We start from the raw sequence: 13651 nt of genomic DNA, 5'->3' as shown, positions 1-13651 counted from the left end.
TTATGATAGAAGTGACCCAGAGTATGTCATGGCAAGGAGACCAGTGCTCACAGCAGAGGGCTGCAGGCAGACAAGGACTCCAAAGGCATTATGCTTTATTGTTCTTACAGATCCTTCCAATCAGAGCATCTTTCTGTTCAACTTAGCTGGAAACAGAAGAGAGCTACGATTTTGGATTACGCCTACAGACTACCTTGGCCATTTTTTTTCTGTTTGTACAAGTGCCTGAGGAAGATGCTATATAAGGTAACTACGATAAAACAAAACCTGCCTCACATAAGAGCTTTATTTATTCTCTTTTTTTCAAGAACTTGCTCATTTTTAAACCCTGAAGATATTATATCCCCTCCAAACTTAAACTCTGAATACTTTTTACGGGTGCATGTAAACATTCACTACCTCTTTGAATCTTGTTAAGTTATTCCCCTTTGGCAGCAAGTTTCCCAGCTGAACTATATGTTACTGATGAAACAAGGGGATTTCCTTAGCTCTGTTTCAATTGTGACAGCTTCCAAATGCTACCCAGTGATAATCACAGCCAGGCAAACTGTTTTCTACATCACTTCTTAGCATACATTCTTTTGCCACATAAAAAGTGTTAGTATCTATTTGTATTATATTGATGTGAAAAACATATACTTCTTAAATCATTTTGAGATCCTTATAAAAAAAGACATAAAGCACAATTCTCTTAGCTAGACACCGTCCTACCTGTTTCATAGAAATGTGTCAGGAGATCCTCCTTTTCAATGAATCGTTGATATAGCCAGTGTGTAAGAGCTTCAGGCTCTGCAGGTACGTCTTTAATTGGAAAAATCCTACCAAAGAAAAAACATAATTCATTCTCTCTGTTTCACAGACCACGAGTATTAAGAATACAAAACAAAACTACCAGCCCAATGCACACAGAAGACATAGGCATTATTAGCTTCTATCAAATACAATAGTACAGCATTTGAGAGAAGATAATAAGTTGTGGTTTTATTTTTAATGGAAAAATACCACACTGTATTACCATCCTTAAAAGAAATTACCAATCAAGAAGCAATGACATTCATTCACTGAAACCATCAAATACAAAATACTGAGAAAGTTCAACCACAATTTTGAAGAACCAGTATTTTAAAAGCCCAAGGGAAGAATTACGTACTAGGCTATTTAGAAAAATCAGATGTCCATGACAGAATTCACTAAGATATATACAGAGAGAAACCCCCAAAACACCCCACCATACCTCAGTGGATTTTTTTCAAAGTAAAATTTCAAGTCTTACGGTAAGTGTGAAATTTCCTCAGTGGAGTGAGTGCCTTTTGATATATACAAGAGGCTATATATCTGCTGTGGTTCACAGGGAGGCCAACAAAAGAGATCTGCGTATCAGGCTAGCCTGAAAAATTTACACTCAGAAATGTAAGACCTTTACTGTAGGTCTCTCTTCTCAGGTGAGCTCCCATTTACCTTGTCATCTATGCTATGGGTTTTTGTTTATTTGTTTGTTTTTAAACACAGTCTTACTGATTATACTGAAAAGAATTTGCAGTGATAATTTTATCACATGGGAAGCGTCTGAGCAGATACTGGCAGACTACAGAAATAAGGGACACGTCTGAAGAATGCTTTTGTTGCTGTTCCTGTTTTCAACATCCTGGCTTTGTTGCTAAGTCGTTTGTACCTCCTCCTTTCATAGTTCTACACATGACAAAATAAGCTATAAGTGGAAAAGAAGCAAAAAAATGATCTAATGAATGAATAAAAACCAATGGTGCTTTGGTAGATAGAGAAGACTTCATTATAAAGAAGTGAACAATTTTATTTACTCACTATGGCGTCAGTGTTAACTCAGATAGTTCTGTAGCCTTTGTAGCAGCTCTACCTGCACCTTTCTCAAAGCACAGAGTTCTTTGTACCAAAAGTCTTTGTCCAGAGTACAAGACAGTTGGTAGTGTAGTAAGCTCAAGTCCTTAGCATGCACATTAAGAAAATGAAAAAGACAGGTAGTAAAGAACTATCTCATCTTGAAGCCCAGATGCTATACCACAGATCAATATTAAATGGTATTGCATGTAAAGTCGAGTGAAAACACACTGATGGACCGTTTCTATTGAGGGTTTAACATTAAGGCTGACTGACTCCCTGTCCACAAACACAACCAAGTTGCCAAGCACTATTTTTACGCTCTTCTGTCTATCTGGTGTGAAGAGATAAAAGGACTCAGCAACTGAATATTGTGTTTCACAGTATATTTTTGAAGGACAGATGCTTGCTGACGCAAGTTTGAAGATGGTTCAGAACTAACAGAATGCGTGCGTGGGCTCAGGACAGAAGTCTAGGATTACCTGGCTTCACATGCATTTTCCACTGTAAGCTGCAGGCATTCTTCACCTCCACTTGTCAGTTACTGAATGGACCGACTACTCAATGACCTAATCAAGCCTGATGTTTTTCCAAGAATGTACTCACTAGTCTGAAAACGTTATCACAAGAGCTAACAAGATATTCATTAGAAACTACTTATCAGCTGGCACTTTAATGGAGTAGCGAAGTAGCATAAAGGATGCTAATATTTTGAGAGACTAATGGAGTGCAACATAGCAGTTTCATGCCTGAATCCATTCAGGTTCTTGCATGAATCAATACGGTATCAGAATACTCCAATCTCCCAAACTTCTACTCAAACTTTTAAAGAGGCAATCACAGTCACACCCTTTTTGAATGAATATTAATTGCAATGAATATTAATGTAGAGTGGAAAACAACTGGTTTCCCAATAATGCTACATTGACTGTCACGTTATCAATGATAACTGATAGTGTATTTAGAAGTACGTTCAAACAGTTTTAGATTATCTAGGTTTATATTTTACATGCAGAGTATGAACTTAATTAGAGATGAAATGTTTAAAAGAATCCTTAAACACTGGAAACTACACTCACTGCCGCTATCCTCATTCTCTGCTCATCAGACGGCTAAAAGGAGATTGGGTCCAGGAAAGGCAACCGAGAAGCCTGATGTTACAGAACTCTACAGAGACAATCCAAAACCAAAGGATGAAAGCACCACACTGACTGGAACAGGTTCATCACCAGGCATCAGCTGCGAGGTCTGCCAGCTCTGCTGTTCAAAGATTCTGGGAACAGTTCTGTCTTTTCAATGATACACAAACGCTGGTCAACGTGGTCACAGCCTAAGCATCAGCTTGGCTCCAACCCACTGCTGTGCTTCCAGCATCAGGAATGCCAAGAAAGGAGGAACTCCTCAAGAAAATAAAATGTATCGACATACAGAACTGTGCTGACAGGGAACAGTGGGTCAATACTTAGTATCTGACACCTCTGGAGTCTCTCGGGCACCTGAATCCTGCCAGTTTTTGAGCAACACTGGCCTCATCCTGCATGAAAATACAAACATCTCATTCCTGATGTGGCAAACACAGAAATTAATAGCACCAGGTAAGATGACTTGACCAGGAAAGTCAAGCAGAATGGAAATTCTTTCATTTCTTATCAAGGGCACTGCTGCTTCAGTACCATAAAGGGTGGTGGCAAACCCCAGTAATGACCGTGCTGCCACTGGCTGTGACCTGAGGCACTGGAAGCGGCAATGGCAGCAAGGCTGCACCGTGATGGAAGTCAGTAATTACATCCATGATGAAGACTAGAACAAACATTTTGTACGTCCTTCTCTCTCAGCATACAAAGAGGTGTGTACACATACAGACTCCTACATGTGTAACTCCCTCACCCATGAAACATGAACCGAAGAAAGCAGCTTCTTCTTGCCGGAACTCTGGAGAGATCCTCACTTCAGCTCAGGCACAATTTCATTCTATAAAGTTTTCAGAATACTTCCCAGACTGAACAAGGAAAAGTATTTATTTTAGCATTTTTCTTTGAGATTCAGCAAACAGAAAAGCTTTTTTCCATCTGCGAGACTGCAAGTGAAACCAACGGTCATAAAGCTTTCACCAGACATACAGCAAGAGAGCAATGCATATTTGGGCAAATAAATAAGCGATCCTCTTTCAGAATATCAGATAAACAATAAAACGTTTTCAAGAACTGGTTCAACACAACCATCTGAACCTGTTGGTTTCTTGAGGTAACATCTGAGGCACCGGCCCAGCAGCCTCTCCACAGCACCTGCGGGCCTGCACCCTGAGGCAGCGTTAGAGCTGGCATCCGACCGCCCAGCCCCACAGCTGGAAGCAGAGCACACTGCGCTTGTCCCTCTGCAGGGATTTCCCCGGCTCTCCCCAAAGTCAGGGACTGCCTGGTTGTAACAAGCCCGGAAGAGGGGAGGGTATTTTGTAAGTGACGCTGTGAGCGGATGTTTTTTCTGGTTTCCAAAACACACAACAGCTAATCAGCCTCATCTTGTTAGCACTACCGTGATAAACAACAACCTACACTCTTCTTGCTGCGTGCAGCATTGTTTTCTCAAAGCCCTGTTGCATTACATGCGCGCACTCACAAGCCTACCACAAAAATTGTTTTGCCACCAATTATAAAGCATTAATATTGCCCTCACAAGGACCAAACATACTCTGGAAGAGCCCCAGCCCACCACATGTGAACATTTTGCTCTTCATACCTCATTGTCAGTTACTGTAACTTCAGTCCCAAAGTTAACAAAAGAATGGCTCACAGGGAAGCTGGGGCCATCCACTTCTGAAGCGCTGAAAAAAAATTGTATTTTACTGTCCTTGGGTTTAGTTTTAATAAAGGAAACTTACTCTGAGTGCCTACCCCATCTGACTGCCGCACTTCAAGCTCGTGATGAAGCATGTGCAGCAGTACACGTAACGAAATGAATGCTAGAACTCTTGCTAGATTCCTCCCTACCCTGTGACGCAGAAGCAAAGGATACGTACAGAATTATTTTTAGTCAGTTTAATCTGCATTCTTCTGTTCCTCACATCTAAAATGATCCATGCAACAAGAATGCAAGACTTGAAAGGTGGCTGTCCCACATTTGAACAGCACATGCCCCTCGGAAGTGACTCCATACCCTTCAGAAGTGACTCCTTCATCCCAAGCAGCAGCCTACGAGCAGTGCTCTCACCTGCCACGACACTGCACAGCGCCTGCAGCCATGCCAAGCCTCCATCCCCTCCAGATGGGAAGGGGTTTGCTTTCAGTCACAGAGGAAAGAGTAAAACCAAAGAGAAGGCAGAAGCCCACCTTGAACTGACAGATTTATCACTAACGCCAGCAGTATCTGCACGTGCCAATAGATATATGAAGACTGCAAACCAACTAAAACAAGTATTTTTACACCTGGAGAGGCAGAAGAGCAAGAGGAATTTTGTGGAAAAAGAACTAGCCAGAATACCTTTGTAAAACTGTGCAGTAGAGAAAGGAATGGCAAAGCACAGGAAGACAGAACGAGGATAATTATCTTAAAATCTACAACTGCAGAACAATTTAAATGATACACTTCAAGATACATTACACCTCCTCTTTTCTCAAAAGCTAACAAATAATTTTCAGAAATGTGGCATTCTCAGGAACAATTAATCCTTTTAAACAGCCCTTATTGGAGAAACCACCGCTAATTCTGTATGAAAATTCTGAAGTTCATAGATACCACCTGTAAGTACTAATCGCCTTTCATCCTCTGTCCTATCCTGAATTCTTTATTACCCCCTCCTCTTTCTTCATCTTATTTGCCATTCCAATGACTCTTTAAATAAACTCAGCATGATGGAGGTCATTGGTAGATCTCAGGCACATCCAGAAATAAGTTACTTGCATAAAAAAAGCATATTAAAATGTATTGCCGCGCTGGATGCCCTTCAGAGACGCTTCTGCAAAACTCATTCAGCAGCCACAAAATATTCCATTTTATTTATAGCTAAGAGTCTAGTTTATTTTAATAAATCTGTATTCACGCAGACACAGAAAACAAACTTCCTCAGTAGCTAGAAGCTTGCTTCAAAAGCAGCACGGGGCAAAAACTGGTATGACGAAGGAAGGTGACACAGTTCTTATCTGCACTGTGGCAGCGGGATGGCTGAGGTAGCTTCATAAAATGTGGTCCTTCCGTGCAGCACAGCCACGGCTCTCCTCTCAGCTGTGGAGGGGGCTATGGCTCGCTCTGACTTCCGGGGCTCTACACTACCCTCAGTACTGCCCAAAGCAAACCGGGGACATGATTGTACGCGGAGGCGAAGTTTAGTGCAAAACAAACCTTACAACACCAAGCCATTCCTAACTGAGTGGAGTCTAGATGTCAAAAAAACTTCACAGACAGGTTGTTTCGTTTTTTGTTGTTGTTTTTTTTTGTTTGTTTGTTTGTTTTAACTAAATCAATTTTAAACTCCTGGGTTTTGACAGCAAACGGCAGCACTAGGGAAATCTTTCTGTTAAAGTCAGAGACCAGCTGAGAAATGCCAAGCCAGACTGAAGAGTGACTGGTGTAAAAATAAAAATAAAATCCCCCCCCAAACAACAAAACCCAGCTCAGTGTGGATGAAAAGTAGAAGCTGAGGAGGGTTGCCAGTATGCTGTCTTGTTACACAGACACCAAATCACTCAACTTATTTCTACAGAGTGTAAATGTCGTGAGTCTGGATTTACGTTTAATGCACATCACACAGGATGACCCCTGCACAAAGCTAAACTACTCTGAGGGGTAGACCAACCTTTCTGACAGATCTTACAGTGATTCCTCTAGCTAAAGATACCCTGCACCTCCTAGCATGTAACCTTTTCTTTCGCTTAGTGCTCTAACAGACAGCCACCCTAATTTCCCCCCAAAACACCGGCACCGTTTGACCTGGACAAAGTTAATTGGATATTCTCCTTGCTTCTTATGTTTCTGAGAGCAAAAATGGTTTTTCAGCACTTTCCAGAGAGTTTTGAGGAAAGTCTGTGAGGGTCAAAAATTTATTCTATAGTTCAAAGGGTAAGCTTTCACACCTCTGTGTTTTGAAGAATGTGAAATTTGGTAATTGCCCATTTTTCCAAGAAAGTTCTTTTAAAATCTTGAGGAAAAGTGAGGCCATAGCTGAGCCTAAACATGAGCTTCTGAAAACCATGTGATTTGTACAGAAAATGGTATTTTGAAAAGCAAGCTTTAACTCACCTATCAAAACTGAGCTTTCAACCAAAAATGATTGCTGGATTAAACTGAACTCTCTCTGACATTTCCATCAGCAAAAAAAAAAACCTTCTAAAAATGAAAAAATAAGGCTGGTCACTGTGTCCTCTACACTCCTCCTGCTGCTCTCTAAGTAGGATGAAAGAAACAATCCTGCATTAAAAGGACAGGCTGTGAGAAAAGGAAAACATCAGATTTGGAAGACAGTATGGCAGAGACAGATTGTGACCAAGGGGGATGGCAGGGAGGTCTGGCTGAACGACTGAAACAAAGGAGGCTCTGCAATCTCTTCCTCTACTTCAGAGCAAGGAAGTAGCACAGAAAATGAACAGCAGCAGTGGAAAAAAGCTACATCTCTCTCTGGATTGCTTTAAACAAAGAAAAAGCATTTTCAAGTCCCCAGTCTCCTTTCTTACATTAGAGATTGCATCTGGTGAAATTACTGTTTACTTTTTCCAAATACTTTTTTTTAAAAATGATTTTTTCTAGACCTAGAACTCAGTTCAAACAACAGAAGATGAGAAACTGGTGTGCTAAAGCGCAGGCTGACACAGACCTTCCTCTCTCCCCAGTCATTTAAAATAACCTCCCTAAAAATATTTTAAATGTAAACTCCCAAAGCATTCAAAATTAGGAAAAGTAATGAGCAAAATTTCATTGTATCAAACAAAGTAAAAAGGTGGGTAACAACAATCCAGACATATTCTATACACATTTCATGGCAATTTCAGAGATCTCCTGTGTCAGAAACAATCCTGACATTTCCATTGTTTTAGGAATTATATGAAAAGATAAAACTCACTTTCCTTCAGTATCTCCTTTTGCAAACTGAGTTTGTTTCAAAAAGTTAACAAAGAAACGTACTAATCTTTTTCAAAGGGACATCTCAGGTCTTAATGGAGCATAGGACCTTTCAGACTTCAGTCACTGGTTTGATACTTGCCCATGCAGCTGGGGACCAGCAGTAGTTAATGTTCAGTGGTTCTCAGAATTAAGAATCACTGAGGAACCATCACAGATTTATGATCTGCAAAATAAGCAGCTGTGCTCCACGCTGACAGCCCCAGACTCTCCGGTTGTTCTGTTAGAGTAATATTTTGGTTTCCATGCAGAAGACAAATTGGAAGAAGCTCATGTTTCCAGGTCAAGACATGCAGCTTAACCAGCATACAAGGTTTTGTGTTTTTTTTTTCCACCACAGAACCATTCCTGATTAAGATCTGACAAGGCAATGGAATCAAGTCATCGCTGTACGTTTGGACATGTGAGGACACTACCTGGGAGGCTCTAAAGAGAGTTTTCCATTGGTCATGCTGATAACTTCAAAAATAAGCTCTAAGAAATTGCTGTCAGTCCGCTGGGCTTCAATTATCTGGCTTCCCATTGCTGGAGAAGGTTTGATCAAGTGCCAGCTGAGCTGTAAGGTTTTCTTTCCCACCAGTAACTCTCAGGGAGAGAACAGTTGTTCCTTACTCTTCCCTACCCGACACCCTGTTTCCCAAGCTCATACTCCATCTTTACAGGTTCTTAGTGGTACCAGCAACCTGGTTCAAACCATCAGTACATGATTTGAAATTATTAAAACCCTGAAGGTGTCCATGACATCGCAGCATTCTGTTAAAAAATAACCCTTGATGAGTAAAGCCAGGTGATCTAGGAAAAAAAAAAAAAAAAGAAAGAAAGAAGCACTTGCTGTAATGCCCTGAATGGAATCCAACAGAAAATGTCTGTGTAAGCAACAGAAAAAGATGATGCAACATGAGTGAACTCATGCACACACAAAATTCAATTGCTCTCTGCCAATGCTGCCATGGATAAACATGGATACATTTATCCACATAAATGTTAAATATATATTTAAAGCTACATGGAAATATCTAAAAATAAATTTGATTATCATAAACACTGAAGGCGAAAATTCACTGCGCTCATTCCAAACCACAGCTCTAGTCCCAGATACTTTAGTTCTTCACATCTCTTTCATAGATGATATGGTAAGCCTGAAAAAAAGGACAGCAAAATGGTATGACAGTTCTGGTATAGAATTCTTCTGGGTAGTCAAAGAGATGAGAAGAGCTGCAGAAGGACCTGACAATAGTTACAGACCAAATTCAAATACCAGTACGTGCAAGGCAATGAACACCAGGGAAGGAACAAGCACGAGCAGCTACACGCGCACAGACAGCCCCAGGCTCCGAGATGAGCTGTTCTTGCTAAGTGATCCCAAAATCACTGTGGGGAATTGGGGACATCGGTCATCTCCCAAACTGGTTACAGCAGAACCAGGAAAGGCACAAAGATAACCTGAGAGGTTTTTGGGGTAGGGAGACACCAAATGCACGAAGACTCGTCAGGCTGGAAGGGGCACGGCGAGGCAGGATATGAGACAGCGCTGCAAAGCCATGGGTCGGTCGCAGAGCGAGTGATTCATCCGTAACTGGCAGGACACGGGAAACAGGGTGCACCCGCTGAAGTCATCGGTGGAAAGTTTAATGCAAAAGGGAAGCAACTCCCTACTGCCACCCTCCAGAACAATTACATGTAGTAAATCCCACGGGATGTTGTAAAAGTCTAAAGTGTAAGCAGTTTAAAAAGGGTATCAGACAAGTCCATAGAATCACAGAATGATTTGGGTTGGACGGGACCTTAAGGATCAATTTGTTCCAACCCCCTGCCATGGGCAGGGACACCTCCCACCAGACCAGGCTGCCCAAAGCCCCGTCCAGCCTGGCCTTTTACAGCCACCAAGCATCGATGTGCAGAGGGATCTCGCACGGTTTCCCTCCCCACGCTCTTGTTGCTGCCATCTGCTCCCAGAGATCTGCAGGAGTCGCTGTCCTGGGTGTAACTGCAGCTCTTATGGTCCAGAGGACACGTACCTCAAGCTGGCATGCCAACCAAGAACGACCCCGACTGGAAAGTCAGCCACAGCACCAGGCAGAACCAAGACCCTCCATTCTCATTTTAGAGGCATGGTACACAGCGCTCAGCCTCAGAGATGTGCTGCTACCGTAGTTTCCATTTGGGGGATACTTCAAAAAGTTTTATAGGGTCAGTCACGAGAACTAGAAGTTATTTTTAAAAATTAAACCAAGAGGCCCTGCCCTCCAAATCAGTGACTTTGACCCTCTGGAAAAAACAAACCCACACGCAGCAATAAACAATTTCTTACAGTTTTAAAAATTTTAGTATTACAAGCACTGTAATGTTCAAGTTCAGTACAAGGAAGGTAACAACATCTTTATGCTCATGTTAAAAATTATGTTTTCAATGTACATGTTTGGAAGCAGGAAGTTAATTCAACCGCAGATTTATTCTTTTTTAAAGAAAAAAACTTTAAGTAGTCTTGGAAATCTCTTTAGTGAAATTCTAAATACATTCAACTTGCAATTATCCCAGAGATCTGAGGGAGTACTAAGATGACCTGAATAAGGCATATTAGGTAAATGATGTCCTATACAAATTATAAGTACATTCACCTTCGAGAAACCTGAAGGCAGATTTCTATAAAAAGCAGGAACAGATTTAAACATGGCTGTAGAAAAGAACTCCAGTGAGCATCCTGTACTGTGCTTCACACAAGGTCATTCCCAGTTAAAATACCATCTAAGGGGACCCACATAAGGAGATCCGAAACCTTACTGCAAGAGGCCAGAAGCTCAGTAAACAGCAAAAGAGAATTAAGACAAAACCACACAATTTTGTGATCCAAACGTGATCAACTTATTTGACATAGCAAGAGCATTAAAATATTCCTGCAGATTTCAGACTTGCAATTAAATGCAAATCAAAACCAAACAGCAGTTAGGAAAATAAGAATAAAATATCTTTGGGGTTGCGTGTATGTTTTTCTCCCTGTAGCTGCAGCTTTCACATCACCTGCTGCAGAATATTTTAAGTGGTAATCAGTCAGATCTACTCGCTTGAAGAAAAAAATCCCTAGACTAGAAAAAAACAGTACATTGCCTCTATTATGAGTTTCTGATAGCTATGTCGAGATACAGCTTCCCCAGATGCACACCAGCCAAGCTCCTGAAAGCAGGAGCTGGGGTGATTTCTTGCCCTCATTACCAGATTTTAACTCTTCTGGAGAGAAAATCATCTTGGTACTATCTGTAACAGGACAGTGAATTACTTCTCTTCCAAAAAGATTCAATGTGTACAGTGTTTAAAGCAAGAAGTGCACTAAACAAAACTGCAGGGTGAATTTTAAAAAAGTAATCCACTGGGAGATCAAAGAGCTCTGTGGGAGAAGCATCTTCCTCTCATCCCCAAGATACACTGTGTGCTGGTACTTGCACTCCTAATGAGGACAGGTAGTCTTTGGATTGCTGGTGGTTTCACAATATGCAGGCAGGCTGCTTTATATATCATTAACCCAAATGCGTAATTTAAGTATCATACTTTTACGAAACATCAGCGATAGGATTACTTTATTTGCTTTGACAATGGTTACTAGCAAATGCTTAAGGGAAGTTGATAAGAAGAAGAGTGGTCTCATCTTAGATGGACCTGATCTTTGATGTACGAGCATCAGCTGTTTTATTTTAGGATGAAGAGGAGCCCCAGCCTAGTACACTCTATAACAAACTAGACCTAAATTGTTCTGCAAGGCCTTCTTCTTGCTAGAGAGCAGCAGACTTCCAAACCAGGAATCTATTGTAAAAGCACATAATGACTCACTGAACTTAAAGGGCACAATCAATACAGAAGATTTCTGTTATCTTTATTTTCTTTAGTTTGTTCTACTTCCAAGTATGTAGCAAACACGAGTTTCTTTTTTTTACTGAATCACACAACTGCACTGTTGAAATTACCAAGCAGAAGCAGAGAGCTGGAATACGTGACATTCAAAAGACTGTTTTTTATAAAGAAGTGAGAAATGATAAATCCTTTCTGGTCATGGAAAGGTAGCATTTTTTTATTTTATTTTTTTCAGAAACAGTGCCATCCTCCTTGATCAAGGTCTCCTACTCTGTCAAAGCTGCTCCCAACACTAAGGAGCAAGGCAGCCTCAGGTTTCCCTTAGACAGCTGCAAGTTGCTTTTCCCAGGTGATAAAGCCTGTAGCACTGCTGTGAAAAAAGTTCCCATATTATCACCCCCAGACTCTGTGTAGGGCCTACGCAAAACAAGGATTTCTCTGGAAAAAAATGACCTCTTCAGCTGGTGGTTGAACTCCTGAGTGTATGGGGTGGGAACAGGGAGACACTTGAGAGGGAGCGTTGCAGGAGCTAGAAGTAACAGTAAAGGAAGAAAGTGTCTGTCAGCTACTTCCTAGGGCACCAATCACTAAAAAATGCCTAAGAACATCCAGAAAATGATGGTGGGGAATAATATTGATCAAGACCAGCACCACTAACATAAAAACAACTAAACATGCAACCACCAGACATATCAGAAATACTAATTAAAGTATTTGTGCTTGAGGCCTCACACCCTTTTCCTGACCCAAGAACTCTATTATATATACACATGCATTTGCAGCACGAGAAGAAATACAGCAGAGTTTAATAGATCATGAAGTACTATTAATATGCTCCAAATAAGATTTTTTCAAGAAATTTAATCTTTAATCAAGTTCTTACCCCAAGAGTATGCATGATGACAACTTCCTAGCAACCAAGGTAATTATTTCTCAGCCAGCATTCACTTACAACATCACTGGCATCTTCATACCAATGAGTGATACACAGCCCAGGAGATACACCCTGCCTTAATGAAATACCCTTGCTTGCTTCATTGATTAAAGAAGAAAACGTTTGTATGCCAAAATTTGGTTTTACCCACGTCCAGGGACAAAGACCTCTTAAAAAAAAAAAAAACTCCAAGAAAATATTTAATTTCTGAGCAGTCAATATCAAATCCAATCAATTGTGGGCAGATGAAAAACAAGTGAAAGCAAAGCAAGTAACAGCTGTGTTACAACAATCAGGTATGTGGTGCTGCTTTTTCTTTTTTAATCAACTTCCTAGAAGCAGTTTAGATCTGCATATTTATGTGTTTTAACTCTGTGCATCCAGATGTAGATATATAAAAAGACAGAACCACAAAGCAGATGGTTATATATATATATATATATGCACAACTTCTCTCTCCATTAGTGTAGGCCCTGAGACAAAGAACTGCTGAGGATTAAGATTTTAAATGGTAACCCATTCTAAGTTTCAATTAGATTTGCTATTGCAAGAATATTGCTCTGCTCAACAATTAAGAGTGTGCTTTTTGCAAAAAAAGCTGAAATTTGTCAGAAAGTTAAATTCTATACATAGTAATCTTTCAGAAGCCCTATTATTTAAAAACAAAGTGATTTTTTTTGTCTGTTGTTATTATAGGAAAAAGAAAAACACTAAGCTGGGTTTAGCATCAACTTAACACTGAAGTGGAAAAGATGACATAGCCTTCAAATATACTCTGCAAAACTACGTTAAACCATTAGGCATTAGTCAAAAATTTCACAGAATCACAGAGTAGTTTGGGTTGGAACCACCCAGTTCCAACCCCCCTGCCATGGGCAGGGACACCTCCCACTAGACCAGGCTGCCCAAAGC

The 13651-nt window shown here is 40.7% G+C and overlaps 1 protein-coding gene across 4 annotated transcripts in view; it reads right to left on the bottom strand.

The window, feature by feature from the left end:
• Positions 1 to 13651, bottom strand: part of LPGAT1 (lysophosphatidylglycerol acyltransferase 1) — a 67997-nt gene that overhangs the window by 9261 nt on the left and 45085 nt on the right. For all 4 annotated transcript variants that reach the window (XM_080586308.1, XM_080586309.1, XM_080586311.1 and 1 more), the window contains one exon: positions 712 to 818. In XM_080586308.1, coding sequence (XP_080442434.1) covers positions 712 to 818 — 107 coding nt within the window. The remainder of the gene's footprint in view (positions 1 to 711; positions 819 to 13651) is intronic.

This window comes from Anser brachyrhynchus (genome assembly GCF_964034855.1).
Source record: "Anser brachyrhynchus genome assembly, chromosome: 3".
NCBI lineage: Eukaryota > Metazoa > Chordata > Aves > Anseriformes > Anatidae > Anser > Anser brachyrhynchus.
The sequence above is the reverse complement of the archived record's forward strand: the minus strand, read 5'-3'. Positions and strand labels throughout refer to the sequence as shown.